This window comes from Triplophysa rosa, linkage group LG25 (genome assembly GCF_024868665.1).
Source record: "Triplophysa rosa linkage group LG25, Trosa_1v2, whole genome shotgun sequence".
Taxonomy (NCBI): domain Eukaryota; kingdom Metazoa; phylum Chordata; class Actinopteri; order Cypriniformes; family Nemacheilidae; genus Triplophysa; species Triplophysa rosa.
In genome coordinates this window covers 16,971,599-16,990,421 of record NC_079914.1, presented here as the reverse complement: position 1 = coordinate 16,990,421, position 18,823 = coordinate 16,971,599, and the positions used below count along the sequence as shown (strand labels likewise).

Here is an 18,823-nt window from a genome sequence, read left to right as displayed (position 1 = left end):
ACAAACATCAGATGACAATAATGTAACAAATGAGCAGATGGTCTCAATACTGTCTCGCCATGAATTCCTCATCACACTAAAAAGTAAACATTTAATAGAAAGGTGTGTGGTTGGCACTTGTGTAACTCTGAGTCCATTGCGAAACAAATGACACCCAAAGAAACAAATCACACACACACATAAGCATCCGTCAGCAGAAGTCTGACCTGAAGAGAGAGAGACAGAAGTATGAGATCATTGAACACGTTCATTCCTTCAAAATTGCACTCTGAGAATCTACTCACTTCATTTGACTGACAGCTGTCAATCAACAATCACATCATAGAGCAGACTCCGGTCTGCAGGGACTGGCTCCGCCCATCCGTAGCACTGAAACACAGACACAGATGAGTCGTTCAGACCTTTGTCAGGCTTCATTTTTAGCAATCTGTCTATGTAGACAGGAAGTGAGTCATTGTACCTGTTAGCAGTGCAGTGCAGGTCAGACTCGGAGTGATACGTGTGCTGTCCTGTCTCAGTGATGACCAGCGCATGCATCGGCTCGCTGTTACACGCCTTCAACGGGCCACGCCCCCTGCTGACATCACACTGAGGCGACAGGCTCATGTGACTGCATGACGGGTTCCCATTGGTGTCCAGCTCATCAGGGGGTGGGTCTAGAGACGAGACGTCCAGCACCTCGATCAACGGCATCTGTGTTGCGACCGCAGGGTCTGCGTGAGCCGCCTTGAGCCGTTGCATGTGATGAACTGCCACTGTCGCATTAATGACTCGCTGGAACACACAAAATATGTTATAAGAACGTTGTGTTGACATTACAAATAAGTTATGAAATATTATACGTTGTAAGAACGTTGTGTTGACATTACAAATAAGTTGTGAAATATTATACGTTGTAAGAACGTTGTGCTGACATTACAAATAAGTTATGAAATATTATACGTTGTAAGAACGTTGTGTTGACATTACAAATAAGTTGTGAAATATTATACGTTGTAAGAACGTTGACATTACAAATAAGTTATGAAATATTGTTGCTGTATGTTTTTAAACATTCCAATAACAATGTAAGATGTTTTTATACCAATGATTTTATAACGTTTTTATAAAATTCTCTTTACCACAAAAATGTTTTTAAAAACTTTGTGAGAACGTTCAGAGAACTTCTGTAAATGTTTCCTGTTAGCTTAGTCAACATTGCTTTTAAAGATTTCAGTGATTACAAAACTTTCATGAGAAGTTATACGTTACTACAGACAGATCTCCCTCACCTTCCATTTGGATCTGGTGAAGTTCTTCTGGATCTGCTCACAGACGGACTGATAGATGTTATTATTCTGAGCCGTGTTTCCAATAATCCTAAACACACAGACCAGCGGCTTCTTTCAACGCTTCAATACATTTATTCATCACATCATATAAAGAATAACTCTATGAGGTGTTTCTCACCACGGATGATTGAGCGCTTCTTCAGTGGTGAAACGTTTACTGGGTTTTTTCTCCAGCATGTGACGGATGAAGTCCTTCGCTACAGAAACAAACACAGAATTTATCCTGGAATCAAACATAAATTCTCATGAGACGTTAATAGCGACGTCCTGCAGGGGGCAGTAAATGTGACCCGGCTCACCCGACTCGGAGATGTCGTCCCAGTACGGCGAGTGAAACGCGTACTCCGCCTTCATTATTTTAGAGAACAGCCTGGTTTCATTATCCTCGTAGAACGGAGGATATCCACACAACCTAAATAAAGACGACCACATGCGTGTGTAAGCGAACGTGCGAGCGTCTCTCAGCTCACAGGAGAAGCTGTGTGACACTTACAACACGTATGTGATGACTCCAATAGACCAGCAGTCCACAGCTTTACTGTACGGCTTCTGAGCCAGAACCTCCGGAGCTGAAAACACACATCAGACGTCACACACCAAGACCCAAAACACACACTGTAAGCGTGATGTGATGAGTCATTGTGTGGTCGTACCGACATATCCCGGCGTTCCACAGGCGGTGGACATCACGTCATGATCAGACATCTTAGACAGACCAAAGTCACTGATCATGATCTTGGCGTCTTCCTCCGGACTGTAGTACAGCAGATTCTCCGGCTGCACACAAACACAGTCATTGAAACCGTGCGTGTGTGTGTCTGTGTGTGATTGTGTGTATTCTGACCTTCAGGTCTCTGTGGACGATGCTGTTCTGATGCAGGTATGACACGGCCTCCAGGACCTGTTTGATCACAAGGCTGGCGTCTTTTTCAGTGTAAACACCTCGATCCAGAATACGATCAAACAACTCACCGCCTGAGACCCTTCACACACACACACACAGTTCAATGCACGCTACACACGATCTGCGTGTTCTCTGAATATATATTGAAGTCTGAAAGATGTCTGTTGCACAATTTGTTTGCGCTGTATTGGTTGTTTAATGTGTAGTGATATAAAACTGAAACAGGAAGTGCTTCAGGATCGGTGTTGTGTTGATGTGTTGTGTATCAGACATCATCAGACACTCACAGCTCCATGACCAGGTAATAGTGTGTTCGGCTTTCATAGAAATCCACCAGCCCCACCACATTACTGTGTTTTATCCTGAGAGAGAGAGAGCGAGATGAAATCAAATCTACAGGTGTTGGTTTGGGTTTGTGGTGTTTACGTCTGTGTTGTGTCTCTCACCTCCTCAGAACTTTGATCTCGTTCTCCAGGTTGGAGCTGTGCAGCTGTTTTTTCTTCACACACTTCAGAGCGTAGAAGTTGCCCGTCTGTCTCTCTCTCACCAGAAACACTTCAGAAAACGAACCCCTGCGCGAACACGCAACACTCATGAACAACAACACAAACATAACACACCTCTGATCCTCACTGACAATATCTACAGATGTTCAGCTCAACATGACAATCTGATGTGTGTGTGTGATGTGTGTGTGTGTGTGCGCGTGTTGTGTGTGTGTGTGTTGTGTGTATGTGTGTGTGTGGGGGGGGAAGGGTAAACCCTACGGTATGGAGACAAAATGTCCCCACAAAGATGGCAATATCCAAAACCCTTGTCCTTGTGGGGACATTTTTTGGTCCCCATGAGGAAACAAGCTAATAAATCATACAGAATGAACTTTTGTGAAAATGTAAAAGAGCAGACAGTTGTGTGTGATTGTTAGGGTTAGGGTTAGGGAATATGAGATACAGTTTGTACAGTATAAACACCATTGTGTCTATGGAATGTCCCCATAAAACACGGAAACCCAACATGTGTGTGTGTGTGTGTGCGTGTGTGTGTGTGTGTGTGTGTGCGTTATATAAGAGACCCCTCACGTCTAATTACCCACAATTCCTTTAATCCCTGCTCTATCACAACACCTTGAGCTTGAGAAAGCCTTTAACATCAGTCACTTAAACTCAGTCCATTACAGTTCAGTCACACACTCGAGTGTGAGTTCAGTGTGTGTGTAGTGTGCACTGCGAGGTGACATCATCACTATCTGCACATCAGAGATGATCACACATCTGAAGATTTATGAAAGCGCCTTCACTGATTGGACGATCATTTTAAAGTAAGGCCCAATCAGAACATGCCAATGCACAAACACACCATGACTTACTGACACAAACATTGCAACAATAATTACTGACAATCTGTTTACACAATACACACAATAAACTGGTGTCTGGATGTTCTCAATCACAAGCAAAAACTACAGATCTGTCAAAACAGAAGATCTCGTGATGCCTCATAATGCTTCATGTTATTATGTTAGTCCTCACATTTCTTCAAAATGAGATGGAACTTCATCATATTTGATACAAATCACATATTGATGCTTGAGAAATGAACTTAAATGAAATAATCTCTCAATAACATCTTCAGTTCCTTCTGGATAAGAGCAAACGGATGAACAGCTTCATTGATAAAAATGGCTCTTGGCTCTTAATCCTTTAATCGGTCTCAGGTGTGTGTGTGTGTGTGTGCGTGTGTGTGTGTGTGTGTGTGTGTGTGTGCGTGTGTAATCCTATAACAGCGATCAGTCGGAGATAAAGCACCTTCATTATCACTGTCCTGATTCTGATTCAGCAAACACTTCAACAAAGTCTCAACGATCATCTCACTTTACACTCATTCATCTCAGCTTGTCCCCAGCAAACACACAACATTCCCAGAATGTTCCCAAAACTTTCCCGCATAACCAAAAACAAACCTTGCAAAATAACATTCTGGGAATGTTCTGATAGCCAAAAATGATTGACTGAGTCTCTCACAAGCATGCTTTTGAGAAATAAAATCTAAATTTGAGCAAGATTTGAGATGATATGATACTCACGAGCCGAGCACTTCTTTAAAATCAAAGATGTCTTTGATGTTGTTGGTGATTTTCTTCCAGCTGCACTGAAGCTCTTTGCGACCCATCACGGCTCAGATTCTGACTCCTGCACACACACGCACGCACGCACGCACGCACGCACGCACGCACGCACGCACACACACACACACACACACACACACACACACACACACACACACACACACAGTTTTATATGATGCTCTGTAAACCCAGATAAATTGGCATTACTCAAAAAAATGAAGGCAACTCGAGTTTTAGAGGTTCTTGGTTTAAGAAAGTTTAAATTAATATTAAATTAAAGTTCTTAATAAGTCTTAGTAAGTGACTCAAATATTTCATTCATCCTTCTCATGAAATTAAGTAGACAAAACTTAAAAATATAAGTTTGTGATTCAGGAACTTAAAATATTTAAGTAAGTAGAACTTTTTATCAAATTAAGTGTACATTTCTTAATCTGTTTGATTATTTTGAGCATCTGGGTTTACAGCCATGATGATGACACACGTGTGATTTCACACTCTTATTATATAAACATGAAGGTTACAGGTGCTCACAGAGTTTCAATCTGATCTCAGATCTGTGATCTCTGTATGTAGGTTACTGCATTTGAAACACATCCCATCATTCACGTTCGCTAGTTTCTGAATTATATCAAACATAATGTTTGATATGTTTGCATATTTTATTCAACTTCTGTGCAACTTCATGTAATAAAACTGTTTTATTGAGTTGAGTTATTTTAGTCCTTTTCAATATTTTTAAATATTCAATTTCATTTTAGTTTACGTTTTAGCATCTTTGTTACTGTATGTGCTTTCCTCATATTATTATTTAATTATTTATTGTTAATAGCTTGCGTTTGATTTCCAGTTTGCCTCAAATTAAACTGATTTCACTCAATTGCTGGGGCAACATTTTCGCTTTTCATTGAGTTTAAATGATATTTCATTTTTAAATAATATAAAGGTTTAATATAATTGAAATGTTTCAATAGTTTCAACCCCAGAGCTTACAGATTATAAAACATTAAATTCACTCTGGTGTTTTACTCTTCTAAACTCAATACAAACATTATTCGTTCACATCAGACATGAGAGGAGTGAGTTTGTTCTTACCTGGATCAGATGGGATCGGATCTGATGAGAGATAACTGCAGATCTGTGCTGAGCGTTCTCACACGAGCCTCAGGAGCGTGCGCGGGGGGGCGGGGCTTAACCCTGTGACGTCACCCCCACAGTTTAACTGTCTAATATTCATCAGATGTTGAATTCATTCAAATAAACCTGCACGTTTACATTCACGCATAGGTCTTTAAAGATTTTATTTTTATTGTTGGAGAATAAATTAACCGTAAATGAACAAAAAAAAAACATCAGCAGAACAGTCAACATGACCTCAATATTTTTAAACACAAAACAAAGATTTTGATATAAATGTGTATGGTTTGTGTGAGGTTCACATTCATGTGTGTGTGCTGGATGTGTTGGCTGGGTAAATCTCACATGGCTGAACACGCTAAATCCCTCATCATGTGTTCCCTGTGATTACGTCACCAGATGATTTCACACGAGTCTGTGCATCTGTCTTCTACCATCTCATCCCATAATCATTACAGAGATGAGCTCAACTTCTGCTGCTTACAAACACTTCTCATAATGCACACATTTATACAATATACATTTACTTCATACAAAAATAATTCAGACATACTTCGATTGAGATTTCAGATTCAAGGTTATATATATATATGAAGAGTTTGGTTCCAAAATGAGATAAACAAAAATCATGTCTTTGTGTTTTTATTGTGTTTAGCTGTTTTTCTTTTTTTGAGGTATTATGGCTTAAGCCAAAGCAAACCAACTGCAGTTTGATTGATATTCGTTGGAATGGACAATGAAAAAACATTATTTTTGATATGTTATCGCATTTTGGAACCAAACTCGTCATACATTGTGTTAAAAATGAATGCATACGAAACTATTATAGTACATATTTATCTTGTAAATTTGGATTCTAAGTATCGTCAGCCAATTAAATGTTCAACCAAACGTAATTTTGTAAAAGGTTAAGTTGATGTATGACAGATGTTTTATCAGAAACACTGTGATGTATACAGGTCTGCTGCTGTCATCTGATAATCCCGTTTCTGAGAAGAAAACGAAGAGCTCTTCCTGATCCTGTTGCTCATTCTAAGATGTGATTGGCTACTTAGCAGGACGGGGTGGAGCCTAAGATCTGCGAGGAACACTTCATCTTTTCTGCAGGTTATGTGGATTATATATTATTTCGTGTGCTATGATTTAACCTAATCAAATATAAATTATTCCGTTATAAATGTTCAAATCTTTTCTCTCTGTTCTCCATCAGAACAATGTGAATAAAGGAAACAGCACCTGGTGATACATGAATCTGTTTGTCATGTTAATGCGTGTCATTATTCTGTTGTGTTTCCAGCTGTTTGATGAGAAATGAGAACAGTTGGATTCTATTGAATCTGTGTTTGAATCACGTGTTTGTTGTTCAGGCCAGACACACAGTTTACACTGAATCTGACTGTATAATGTGTTCGTGTTTCAGTTTTGCTATTTTACGTGTCTACAGTAATACATGCACGGGCAACTTATAACACACCAAAGACACAGAAAACACGTGTTCGCACCATATGACCCCTCTAAAGCTGTACAGGTTTGAGAGTAAACGTATATTTTCGTGATTTTCGATTGATTGGACACATCTAAATCAACAGACCATGATGTAAGGACTCAGGGCTTTTGGTTGTCCCCTAACGTTAGTTTCTGGTTCCCAGAAAGTTTTTGTAAGGTTTGTTTTTGGTTATCTTTACGGAAATAAAACGTAAGTTTCATGGTTCAGAACGTTCTGGGAACCAGAAATGGTAAACTGGGATGTTTCATTCTCAGAACTGTAAGACCGGAGCTCAGAACCACAGAGCCGCCAGTATGATGAGACAGAAGACGAGTGGCAACACCCTGATGCTCCAGACCAGCAGAGGGCGCTGAGGTGGCGCCACGCATCTGTAAACAACGCACGATGACTCGTCACTCTCAATCTGTAGCTGGTGTCGTCCCAAATGACACACTATGCACTCATCCATGTAGTGTAGGAATTTGAGAAGAGTAGCATCGTCCACAATGGAATACGAAACGGTTTCATACTAACCGGAAGTGTGTGCAGTTTCCCAGACGAGCGCAAATAACGTAACGGCACAATGCGTGTGAATGAAAATCAATTAATACACTGTCAAATTTAATGTAGTTTTCACGTGTTTTGCCCAGCATGACTTTAGTCATCATCAGATTGAAGCGTCATCACTCTGCAGGAGAGTTTTGATCGAGCAGCGTCCGATAGCTCCGCCTCTTTTCCGCTACGTAAGCGAAACTGCGACCGTTGAGTGCGTGAAGTGTCCACAGTTCCACACTTCATATTTTCGGTTGAAAAAGTGCATCACCCGCGTTCTTAAGTGCACTTATTTTTTGAGAATCGTTAATGTGAACGCACTACTCACACCGTTATACTACAAAGTGGCGTAGAATAGTGCATAAGCGCGCGATTTGGGACGCACCTATTCACATCAGTTATATAGAACACATGAACGAATGCTGACATACAGTTCAGAGCTGGATGTGAGTGACGGCTCCTCCCCTCTCACCGACTCCTCCCCCTCCACCGGAGCCTGTGTCACACTGACGACAATAAGACTTTTAGAATGAAATGTTCCCTAACGTGTTTTTCAAAGATTGTGTGATTGTCTGTCTGTTACCATGGAAACACTGCACTGTCAGCATCATCATCATCCTGCTTTAGGGCGGAGTCCTGAGCAGAGGGGTCAAAGGTCAGGGAACTCTTAATAGAATCTGATGGCATCATTTCCGGTCTGAGACACATAATGCAGCATCTTTAATGCAGTGAATAAAGAATGAAAGGAAACATCATCATCTCACTTACATACAACCGCGTACTAATTAATAAACAGAATAATTTACAAACAATAAATGATTTCCAAATGAGTAAATTAAAGTCAATTTACAATGGTGTTGTTTCTATACATAAAAAAGTACATTTACAACTAATATTTTATAATCAAAATTATCATCATAGAAAGTAAAATATGTATTTTCGTTGAATTGTATTTCAGCGTTTGTTTTCTTTTTGACAAAAATAAAAAATGTGTGTGTCAACACAATCATACAATAATAAATATATAAAAATTGAACATCCTTAAAAACCCTTTCTATACAGGATGAATCTGACGATCAACGAGTGTTTGTTGTACGCAACACATTTACTGCTGATAATCTGCATAGTCTTTAACATGCGGGACAGAAGTTCCTAAAAAACATATTTAAAAACATCTAAATAAATGAAATCATGATGTTTTACCTCCTCAGTTTTTGAATATGAGGTCTTCTGTCAGACTCCTCGCTGGTTTTGGTGCTCTGCAGAAACACAGTTTCTAGATCCATCATCTACAGAGACAGAAAACAACAAACGAGCACTGAGACGCTGAATGTGAAGAACTCTGTGATGAAATGTGATGTAGATGTTCACACCTCAGCTGAAGTCGGTAGTAACGTGACGCTCACTCTTCTGCGTGTGCTCTACAACATCAACACGGCTTCAGTCAATGAAGACAGAATGTAAATCTGTTTAAATACGAGAGCTGGTTACCTGTTGAGGTAGTCTGAAGAAAGCATCTCGGTCATCTGTTTGAGAAGAGACAGCCGTACTGTACGCTTCAGACTGATGTAATGAGCTGTAATGATCTGTAGGGGGCGGCACTGACCTGTTGAGTCACTGTGTAATCTGCCCTTTCTTCTGTGAAGAAGTTTCCTGACCTCCAGCAGCTCCTCACTGTCTGTCATGTGACGTCTCTTCAGATGCTCGACGTGTGCAGACATCACATCTGCTGCGTGACTCACACGTGCTTCCTAATGCAACACAACACACATGAACGATACATTGATCGTGAGGTCTGTAAAGTGATGTCTGTGACGTGAGGTCTACGGTGTGACCTCTGTGGAGCGAGTCTCTGGAGTGAGGTCTGTGGTGTGAGGTCTCTGGAGCGTGCCTCTGGAGTGAGGTCTGTGGTGTGAGGTCTCTGGAGTGGGTCTCTGGGGTGATGTCTGATGTGTGAGGTCTGTGGCGTGAGGCTTCTTGTGTGAGGTCTCTGGGGAGATTTTTGATGTTTGAGGTCTATAGAGTGATGTCTGTGACGTGAGGTCTGTGACATGAGGTCTCTGGCGTGAGGTCTCTTGTGTGAGGTCTCTGGGGTGATGTCTGATGTGTGAGGTCTGTGACGTGAGGTCGACAGTGTGAGGTCTCTGGCGTGAGGTCTGTGGAGCGAGTCTCTGGAGTGAGGTCTTGTGTGAGATCTCTGGGGAGAAGTCTGAAGTGAGGTCTGTGATGCGAGTCTCCGGAGTGAGGCCTGTGGCATTAGGTCCTTTGTGTGAGGTCTCTGGGGTGATGTCTGATATGCGAGGTCTGTGACAGGTCTCTGGGGCGATGTCTGATGTGTGAGGTCTGTTACGTGAGGCCTACAGTGTGAGGTCTGTAAAGTGAGTCTCTGGAGTGAGGTCAGTGGCGTGGGGTTTCTTGTGTGAGGTCTCTGGTGAGATATCTGAGGTCTGTGATGTGAGATCTACAGTGTGAGGTCTGTGGGCAATTTTCTGGAGTGAGGTCTGTGGCATGAGGTCTCTTGTGTGAGGTCTCAGGGGCGATGTCTGATATGCGAGGTCTGTGACGTGAGGCCTACAGTGTGAGGTCTCTGAGGCGATGTCTGTTGTGTGAGGTACCTGGTGTGCAGCTCCCAGCATTTCAGCTGCCGTGACGACGTTCTCCACGTTCTTCTCCACCATCTGCAGTCTGTTCTTCATCTGTGACACCGTCTCTCTGCTGTCCACCTCTGTGAGACGATCACACAACACCTGCAGAACAACACAATCCCTCAGATCCCCCTCACAGGAGCCGGTGGTGTCTCAGGTGTGATTTGTGAAGTACCTGAAGAGTGTCTCCGGTGTGTCTCAGTTCTCTCTGGAAGTTCTCTTCTGCCACCAGACGCTCGTGTCGCTCAGCCTGCAGCCGCTGGTTCAGTGTGTACTGATCACAGCGAAATCCCACGGCCAACCGGATGAAGGCGCTCTGTGTGTGTGTGTTTACAGATGTCAATACTGATCTGAGAACATCAGCTGTGTGTCTGTGATGATCTGTGGTTGATCTCACCTCCACTTCATCTTCACGCATCTCCAGAGTGCTGTGAGAAAACATCCCTGACATGAGTGTGTTATTAGAACACCTGACGTGTGTGTGTGTGTGTGTGTGTGTGTGTGTGTGTGTACCTGTTTAACCCCAGACGCTCCAGTATTGATAAGTTCTCGCAGGAGGAGTCATGTGGTTTGTCTGAGTTTGGATCTGTTCAGTGTGAATGAATCAACCTCTCTGAGATCACTCACATTACATCATCATACAGTAAGACTTTCACCTCTGTGGAGTGTGTGTGTGTGTGTGTGTGTGTGTGTGTGTGTGTGTGTGTGTGAAGTTGTTTGACCTTCATCATCATCTTCCTCATCATGGCTGTGGTTTAGTTCTCTTGTATAATCAAACGGTTGTGGATCATTCATCTGAAACAGCACATTCACAGAGAACACGTGTTACTGTATGATATCAGATGCACATGATTATATTCACAATCAAACTTGTCATGTAGTAAAAATGTACCATGGTAGAGTTTTTGTGTTGGTCTGTCTGACTCCTGCTTGAGTTGTTCTGTCTTAAACAAACAATATAACAATACACACACACACACACACACTGATCACAATAACTTCATCTAAACACACACACAATCAATAAAACACAACATTAACTGTTACAGAGTGAAATACTCACCAGTGTCTTGTGTGTTTGTGTCGCTTCCTTTCAGAGATAAAGAGTCACTGATAATCTCATTAACACTGAACATCTCAACACTGATCTCAGATCAGATCACAACTCTGTGTGTGTGTGTGTGTGTGTGTGTGTGTGTGTGTGTGTGTGTGTGTGTGTGTGTGTGTGTGCGTGGCGTGCGTGCGGTGCAGGTGCGTGTGTGGGTGTTGTGGTAAGCTGATATTGTGAGGCCAATACGTGTGAACCCACTGTGAGACATTTTTTTTAAACCTGGTCCTCATAAAAAAGGCTCACATTCGCCAAGTAGGCCGTTTCTTATTCAATCTGTATGTCTTGCACCATGTTTGTGTGATTATTTAGGTTAAGGGTCAGGGTCGGCGTTAGGATAGAATATTATCATAAGCCGGATATAAAATCAATGTTAAGTCTATGTAAGTCCCCACTAGTAGTGAGAGAGAAGAGAGAAGAGAGAGAGAGAGAGTTATTGTCCTGTGTCACACTTGTTCATACACATCTGCAGAACACATCACACACAGTCCTATGTAAGACTGAAACAGACACTCACACCACCCATAAAAACACACACCACACACACACTTGGCTTTATGAACAATGTTGTTTGTTAAACAGTCACCAGGTCACGGTGTGTGTGTGGTATGTGTGATTTGTGTGTGTGTGTGTGTGTGTGTGTGTGTGTGTGTGTGTGTGTGTGTGTGTGTGTGTGTGTGTGTGTGTGTGTGTGTGTGCTTGTATACATGGTTTACGAGGACACAAATATGTGTAATGACATGTGTCTAACAATGTAAACATGGTTTACGGAGACACTTCCTGTGTCCTCCTCATAGTGGGTGTAACTAGTTACTAAGTAATTAGTTACTGTAATTTAATTACTTTCTCTTGAAAAAGTAAAGTAAGGGATTACTCTTGTTTTTATGTGATTTAACTACAGTTACTTCTGATGTAATTCAACTAAATACTGTGTGCAATATATGTGTGAGCAATAGTGGAATTGACATCAACTTTAAAATCTGTGCTTTAATGTATAATTCTCACATTTGTAATACTTTAGTCAGTTAATAAGAGTACTTTATGTAGTTTTATATTATTTATTTGAATGAATTAAAAGAGCCGTTTCACGTCTATCCTTCAATCACTTAACTGATCAAGGTTGATACGGGATATAGAAAGTAATTAGTAATAAGTAATTAAATATACTTTCAGAGGAACTTGCCCAACACTGGTCCTTGTTAACTAAATCGCTTAAAAAACATACTGTTCTAAATTATGATTTTTTTTAAAGAAAAAAATGGCAAAAGTTTTCTATGATGGTTAGGTTAGGTTTAATCATTACATCTGTGTGTGTGTGTGTGTGTGTGTGTGTGCGTGTGTTTCTGTGACCTTTGACCCTGATGAATGTTCTGTTTGTCATGTGTTCAATGACCCGCCCAACAAAGAGGAAATAATTCAGCCGAGTCTCAACCTTCAGCTGAGGAAACTCACACAGCGGACCGGATAGAAGTTTACTGAACATCACGACTGACCCTCAATAACACTCCAAACACCTTCATAACAACACTCCAGACCACACAATCCACATGAGTTTTATTCTGTACAGATGTGTAGAAGACATCAGCAGCTCGTGGTGCAGAGTATCAGCTCGCAGTTGGTTTTAATAACAGAACAAAGTAACACTAAAGAATCTTTGATCTCTATACAAACATTTACAAACCCACCCAAAACAAACACAGAAACAGCAGAACACTCAGATCACTGAGCATCAGGAATGATGGGCCCACGATCTTCTAGGTTTCATGTTTAAGGCTGCTCAGAAAACAGCTGTGGTTGCATTAGCACCAATACACTTTAATTACATTGGAGAATATTTCATCTTGGTGCTAACAGCTATGAGAGGCAGTTATGAGTCTGTAATGAGGTTGTTTTGAGACAAGTTTGAGGCAGTTATGAGACACGTATGAGGCAGTTGTGACTCAAGACTGATACATATATGAGCCAACTGTGAAACAGTTATATGAGGCAGTTGGTGAGGCAGATTTGACATTATTATGAGACATATATGAGCCAACTGTGAAACAGTTATGAGGCAGTTGTGAGGCAGGTTTGAGATTATTATGAGACATATATGAGCCAACTGTGAAACAGTTATGAGGCAGTTGTGAGGCAGGTTTGAGATTATTATGAGACATATTTGAGCCAACTGTGAAACAGTTATGATGCAGTTGTGAGAAAGATATGAGGCAGCTGTGAGACAAGACTGAGACAATTATGAGGCGGTTGTGAGACAGATTTGAGATTATTATGAGACATATATGAGCCAACTGTGAAACAGTTATGAGGCAGTTGTGAGACATATTTGAGCCAACTGTGAGGCAGGTTTGAGATTATTATGAGACATATTTGAGCCAACTGTGAAACAGTTATGATGCAGTTGTGAGAAAGATATGAGGCAGATGTGAGACAAGACTGAGACAATTATGAGGCTGTTGTGAGACAGATTTGAGATTATTATGAGACATATATGAGCCAACTGTGAAACAGTTATGAGGCAGTTGTGAGACAGGAAATAAGATCATTATGAGACATATTTGAGCCAACTGTGAGACAGTTCTGAGGCAGGTTTGAGATTATTATGAGACATATTTGAGCCAACTGTGAAACAGTTATGAGGCAGTTGTGAGACATGTTTGAGATTATTATGAGCCAACTGCGATACATTTAAATGAGACAGTTGTGAGACAGATATGAGGCAGCTGTGAGACAATAATGAGGCAGTTGTGAGACAGGTTTAAGATCCTTACGAGACATATATGAGCCACATGTGAAACAGTTATGAGGCAGTTGTAAGACAGGTTTAAGATCATTATGAGACATATTTGAAAGTAATGAGGTGATTTTGAGATGAGATTGACAGTTAGTTTTGAGACAAGTTTGAGATATTCATGACGTGGTAATGGGACAGGTTTAAGACAGTTGTGAGACAGTTGTTAAAACAGGTTAAATACATTCATGAAAGGTTTGAGAAAATAACATTTAGATAGTTGAGAGAAGAATATGAGGTGTAATGTAGGTATGAGATCAACGGGAGGCTGATTTGAAATAGGTGCTAGACAGATATGAGACAGAAATGAGAAAGAGGTGTGACAGGCTGGTCTTGTAGAAGGAACTGCCTGAAAGTAACAATCTTAGTCTTCATTGTCTGTCATTGCATTTCTTTGTGTGTTGAACGTCATGATGTCACTTCAGAGTTCAGCTTCAATCAGTCAGTAACAAATCATCTGGTCCTGTAGTAGAAATCCAAGTGTTTTATAAAAATAATATTCACCAGAGTTCACAGTGATCGGTCAGTCTCAGATCATCTCAGTACATGTCCCTGTAGATCTCCTGCAGCAGAGGATGAAGAGACGTCTCAGATTCTGTTTTCTTGATCTTCTGCACCAGCTGAGCGTTCTCCGTGACCATCTGTCGCAGGTCTGCCAGTTTCTGCAGCAGTCTGGGGAAGATGAAGCTCGCGTCCGGATGATTCATCTGCAGGTGAAGATTCAGAGCTTGCAGGATGTTGTCTTGTATCTGCTCCACCTGAGAAACATTCATCAGACCTGGACGATCTACACAAACAAACGCAAATAAACACTGAGGCAAATCAACATTCACTACAGCAGTTTCCAAACGTCTCACCTCCACACAGGATAATAGCAGCTACAAACAGAGCGAGATCGCTGTCGTCCAGCTCAAGAGCGTTAAACTTCACAGCAAACTCGAACTTTGGCTCCATGATCTCGCTGAAGGGCTTGCGGAGACTGCGGAGAAACTCTCTGGTGACGAAGCCCCGCCCGTTCGCCACCAGCAGACCGTCTTTATTCATGAGCGAGGGCAACATGGCGAAGATCGCCTCGTGGACTCCGTACTTCAACAGCGTCACCTGCAGGAGCAGAGTTGAACGCCTCAAGAAATGTACATGTGTTTGTTAAAAACGCTATCGAACCCGTCAACCCTGTTACCTGATCGTTCAGGAAAAGGTCGACAAATCCCGGGATGCTTTTGGAGAACTCTGTGAGTTCTCGGACGGTCTCCACCGTAGTGCACTGACAGCGGTAGAAGACGTGAACGCCGATCTCCATATTGGGCGGAGCTCCGTTGATCACCTGATTCCAGACCAGCCCGTTCTCCGCCTGCCACAGCGAGTCCATGTCGTGAATGACGAACGGCTGCGAAACAGAGAGGAAGTCGGACATGTCACTGCTGTAAAACCGATGAGGTCAGTCGTGAGCGCTGGTGATTCTGGTTACCGGGCTGCTGTTGGTTTTTCCCGTCAGGATGTTTCGGGCTTTCTTCTTGGTCATGTTGAGGTTCTTCAGGTAGGCGTTGTTGACCCGTTTGGCCAGAGATTTGAGATCCGAACCTCCCGAGTTCTGACAGCTCTTCTCTCCAGCTGACAAACCCGCAACCAGCTTACGCTTCTCTGCCTCGGGCATCCGTCCGTACCGGATCGCTGCACAAACACACGTTCAACTGTTGTGTCCTGCCCTGTTACAGCCGTTGTTTTGTGTCTGTTGTTGTTTGCTTACCGTCGTGGGACATTCCGAGCATCAGGCATTTCTGAAAACGACAGAACTGACATTTATTCCGACTCTTCTTTTGGATCTTACAGCTGCGTTTACATTTCTCGTATTCCAGCTTCAGACGGATGGTCCTTCTGAAAAAACCCTGTGAGAGAGAGACGTTTGTGTAGTTTCTGACAGACCGATTGTGATGGGTTATGATGCTGCTGACCTCTGACCCCTGACCTTACAGCCCTCACAGGCATGAACCCCGTAGTGAAATCCTGATGCTTTGTCTCCACAGATCCGACACTCAACGTTAAGCCCCGCCTCCTCACGGCCCCGCTGGAGCTGCGCTGACAGAGACGACGCTTTACTCACATCTAAACACAAACACACACATTCATGTATTAGTCAACAACTTGTTTGTGTGTGTGTCACAGATCATGACTCTCTCTCTCTCTCTCTCTCTCTCACCTGTAGAGGGGGCGTGTCTTTCAGGACTGTCCGTACTGTGTCTTGTGTTACTCTGATCTTCTAACTCATTCTCGTCCTGTCGGTTCGTGTCCCAGCTAAGCTCCTCCCCTTGCAGGTCTAAAATGTCCTCATGCTCCGCCCCCACACCCAGATCCAGATTAAGCCCCGCCTCCGCTCGAATCTCAGACAGCACATCCTCCAGACGCTCATCGTCAGGCCCCTCCCCTCGCGAGGCGTTGCTGCCACACAGGGAGGAGTCTTCGTTCTCCGTACAGACTCCGCCCACCGCCTCTGGATCTCCGCTTAATCGGCTCCTCATGGCCAGAACGGCCGAGTCTCCTCCGTCCATGTCGAAAAACTCAAAGATGCTCATGAGTCACGCCGGTCATAGCACACCTGAGAGAGACGCAAACACAACAAAACAAGATCTTTTTGACAACTTTTAGAAATACAAAGACGAGTGTGCGTGAACAGATGTGATAACACCAGAGTGATTTGACAGCTGTGTCGTGTTCGGTAGTCCTGCTGGCCACATGCAAAGCATTCTGGGAACGAACACACACCAGCTGTAAAGACATGAATCTAGAAAAGCAGACAGCATGCTGAAACGACCACCACCTCTGATCACACACACCAACACACAGAGAGAAAAGAGCGCAGACGTCATTCAGAGCGCACGCTGCTGCAGGCTGCACAATCTGCCTCTCGCCGGAGGTGATGATCATTCTTATATCTGATGTGATTCAGGTCAGACCGCAGCGATCGGACTGAAGTGGATTTTCTGCGAATGCCTTCGGGATTAACATCTAATCTCCTGCAGAATTTCACATTCGCTCTTTTCATGTCTGGGGTTAAAGGTTCTGCTGTAGCCTCACACCAAACCTGTTTGGGGTTCTCTCTTCTGCTGAAGACATTCTTAAGAACGTCAATCACCAAACAACGCTGAACTCCATTGACTTCCATCGCATGAACCACTGGGACATTTCTCAAAATATCTTCTTTTGTGTTTTAAACGTTACATACAGGACCTCTGAGAGAGCAGATTCATATTCGTGAGAACAAACACACACGAGCTTCATATGACAGACCACTCGGGGTGAACAAACCAAACACATCTCAAAGTTCATGTCAACATATTTCGTGGTCTGTGGGCGTCTTTGGCCCTCGCGGAAACTTCTAGACTGAATGAAGTTTAAGCTGATTCTCTTTTTCAAACAATAATTTTGCCCTGGATGTCATGCAGTGTTTGTGCTCCTTTAGTAAACACGGAGATTCTGTGCCAACTGTGAATAAAGTGTGTGCGCGTGTCGCAATGGCACAAACCGTCCTGAAATCAGCCCAAAACAACTTTCACCCATAAACAAACAACTCTGATGTCATCAGTTCAGAAACCAAACACAATCTTACGGACAATTATTATCAGTTTGTTTCCTCAATGTATATCAATGTCATTGAAAAGAAATGTTAAATATTTCATAATTGTCCTTTTTATTTAGTACTTTTTATCATTTCTATACTTTTTTCCTTTATTTATTAATTTGTATAAATACAAATATACATTTTAATACCAAAATCTATCATCTATCTATCTATCTATCTATCTATCTATCTATCTATCTATCTATCATCATCTATCTATCTATCTATCTATCTATCTATCTATCTATCTATCCTTAGTTTTGATTGACATGTGGGCTTTAATCGATCAGGTGACCTCACAAATATCTGTCAACAAACTCCTTGTGCTTGTCAAACTTCTGCTCGCATGAATATAACCCGTGTGATGTCAGTCGCACACATCACACTGAGAGACTTAAACGACTTCAACACATTTTCTCACGCGAACAGACAGAAAACGTTCTCTTTAGTCTCTTACCTCGTTCAAAACGCCGCCGTCTATAACCTTCGTCTGCGGTGATAAAGGGGTTTTTGTGTCACATCTTTGTACCGGGACGCGCACCGCACAGCTCCGCTCACCCCAGCGCTCCGTTTCACACGCGTTATGACGTCAAGGAGGCGTTGCGCTCCGCTCATTTAACCCCGTGTGTAACCTTCCGCGCGTTTTTTTCCACGCTTGTAGACTTAACGTGTTTTGCTCAGAATACTTAAGATTGTATTGAAGAACATTTGTTTTGTTTGTCTTTATACAGCAGGATCAACAATATTTTTATTATTAATATATTTTTAAAACGTTTTTCAATGTTTGACTTTTTTAGTGTTCAAACTTTGTGCTTTTTATGTTTTGTTTTAATTGTCTTATTTTATTATACATTGCTCTGTAGCACTTTGAGATTTTCTTGAAAATGTACAGCGCTTTATAGATAAAATGTATTATTATTTATTATTATCATGTCGCAGTTCTGCCGCTAGATGTCGCCGCTCGACCGATCACACAGACTGAAAACCCTGTCGCGAAAATTAAAGGGACAGGTCACGGAAAAATATAAATTGTGTCATTATTTATCATCTTTCGTGTGTTTGTAAGTCTTTATGCGAGTTTTTCTTCAGTGAAACACAAAATAACATTTTGAGAAATGTCTTGTGTTCATA

The 18,823-nt window shown here is 42.1% G+C and overlaps 3 protein-coding genes across 8 annotated transcripts; all 3 read right to left on the bottom strand.

The window, feature by feature from the left end:
• Positions 1 to 4: 4 nt before the first annotated feature.
• camk1ga (calcium/calmodulin-dependent protein kinase IGa) lies at positions 5 to 5,551 on the bottom strand. Of its 3 annotated transcripts, XM_057325700.1 has the most exons (13): positions 5,456 to 5,551; positions 4,319 to 4,424; positions 2,682 to 2,807; positions 2,523 to 2,597; positions 2,176 to 2,314; positions 1,985 to 2,108; positions 1,825 to 1,900; positions 1,631 to 1,743; positions 1,450 to 1,528; positions 1,272 to 1,359; positions 461 to 774; positions 285 to 369; positions 5 to 206 (listed from the first exon to the last, which is right to left on the bottom strand). In XM_057325700.1, exons 2-12 carry the CDS (start codon positions 4,402 to 4,404, stop codon positions 315 to 317), a joined length of 1,275 nt encoding a protein of 424 aa, XP_057181683.1. In that variant the 5' UTR covers positions 4,405 to 4,424; positions 5,456 to 5,551; the 3' UTR covers positions 5 to 206; positions 285 to 314. The 3 variants fall into 3 exon arrangements, with proteins under 3 accessions (XP_057181683.1, XP_057181682.1, XP_057181681.1); XM_057325699.1 differs by having other exon boundaries at positions 285 to 774; XM_057325698.1 differs by having other exon boundaries at positions 5 to 774.
• Positions 5,552 to 5,652: 101 nt separating this feature from the next.
• On the bottom strand, positions 5,653 to 11,258 carry si:ch73-352p18.4 (inositol 1,4,5-triphosphate receptor associated 2). Of its 3 annotated transcripts, none has more exons than XM_057325702.1 (13): positions 11,073 to 11,258; positions 10,903 to 10,975; positions 10,694 to 10,766; positions 10,578 to 10,608; positions 10,356 to 10,496; positions 10,151 to 10,282; positions 9,142 to 9,286; positions 9,027 to 9,061; positions 8,909 to 8,956; positions 8,739 to 8,824; positions 8,119 to 8,253; positions 7,967 to 8,041; positions 5,653 to 7,372 (listed from the first exon to the last, which is right to left on the bottom strand). In XM_057325702.1, the coding sequence occupies exons 1-13, from the start codon at positions 11,073 to 11,075 to the stop codon at positions 7,276 to 7,278; spliced, it is 1,074 nt and encodes a 357-aa protein (XP_057181685.1). In that variant the 5' UTR covers positions 11,076 to 11,258; the 3' UTR covers positions 5,653 to 7,275. The 3 variants fall into 3 exon arrangements, with proteins under 3 accessions (XP_057181685.1, XP_057181686.1, XP_057181687.1); XM_057325703.1 differs by having other exon boundaries at positions 8,119 to 8,232; XM_057325704.1 differs by lacking the exons at positions 10,903 to 10,975; positions 11,073 to 11,258 and having other exon boundaries at positions 10,578 to 10,758.
• A 1,316-nt stretch (positions 11,259 to 12,574) lies between these two features.
• On the bottom strand, positions 12,575 to 18,260 carry pparda (peroxisome proliferator-activated receptor delta a). Of its 2 annotated transcripts, none has more exons than XM_057325944.1 (8): positions 18,150 to 18,260; positions 16,274 to 16,669; positions 16,043 to 16,179; positions 15,824 to 15,962; positions 15,545 to 15,747; positions 15,257 to 15,463; positions 14,934 to 15,177; positions 12,575 to 14,834 (listed from the first exon to the last, which is right to left on the bottom strand). In XM_057325944.1, the coding sequence occupies exons 2-8, from the start codon at positions 16,644 to 16,646 to the stop codon at positions 14,665 to 14,667; spliced, it is 1,473 nt and encodes a 490-aa protein (XP_057181927.1). In that variant the 5' UTR covers positions 16,647 to 16,669; positions 18,150 to 18,260; the 3' UTR covers positions 12,575 to 14,664. The 2 variants fall into 2 exon arrangements, with proteins under 2 accessions (XP_057181927.1, XP_057181926.1); XM_057325943.1 differs by having other exon boundaries at positions 12,584 to 14,863.
• Positions 18,261 to 18,823: the final 563 nt, after the last annotated feature.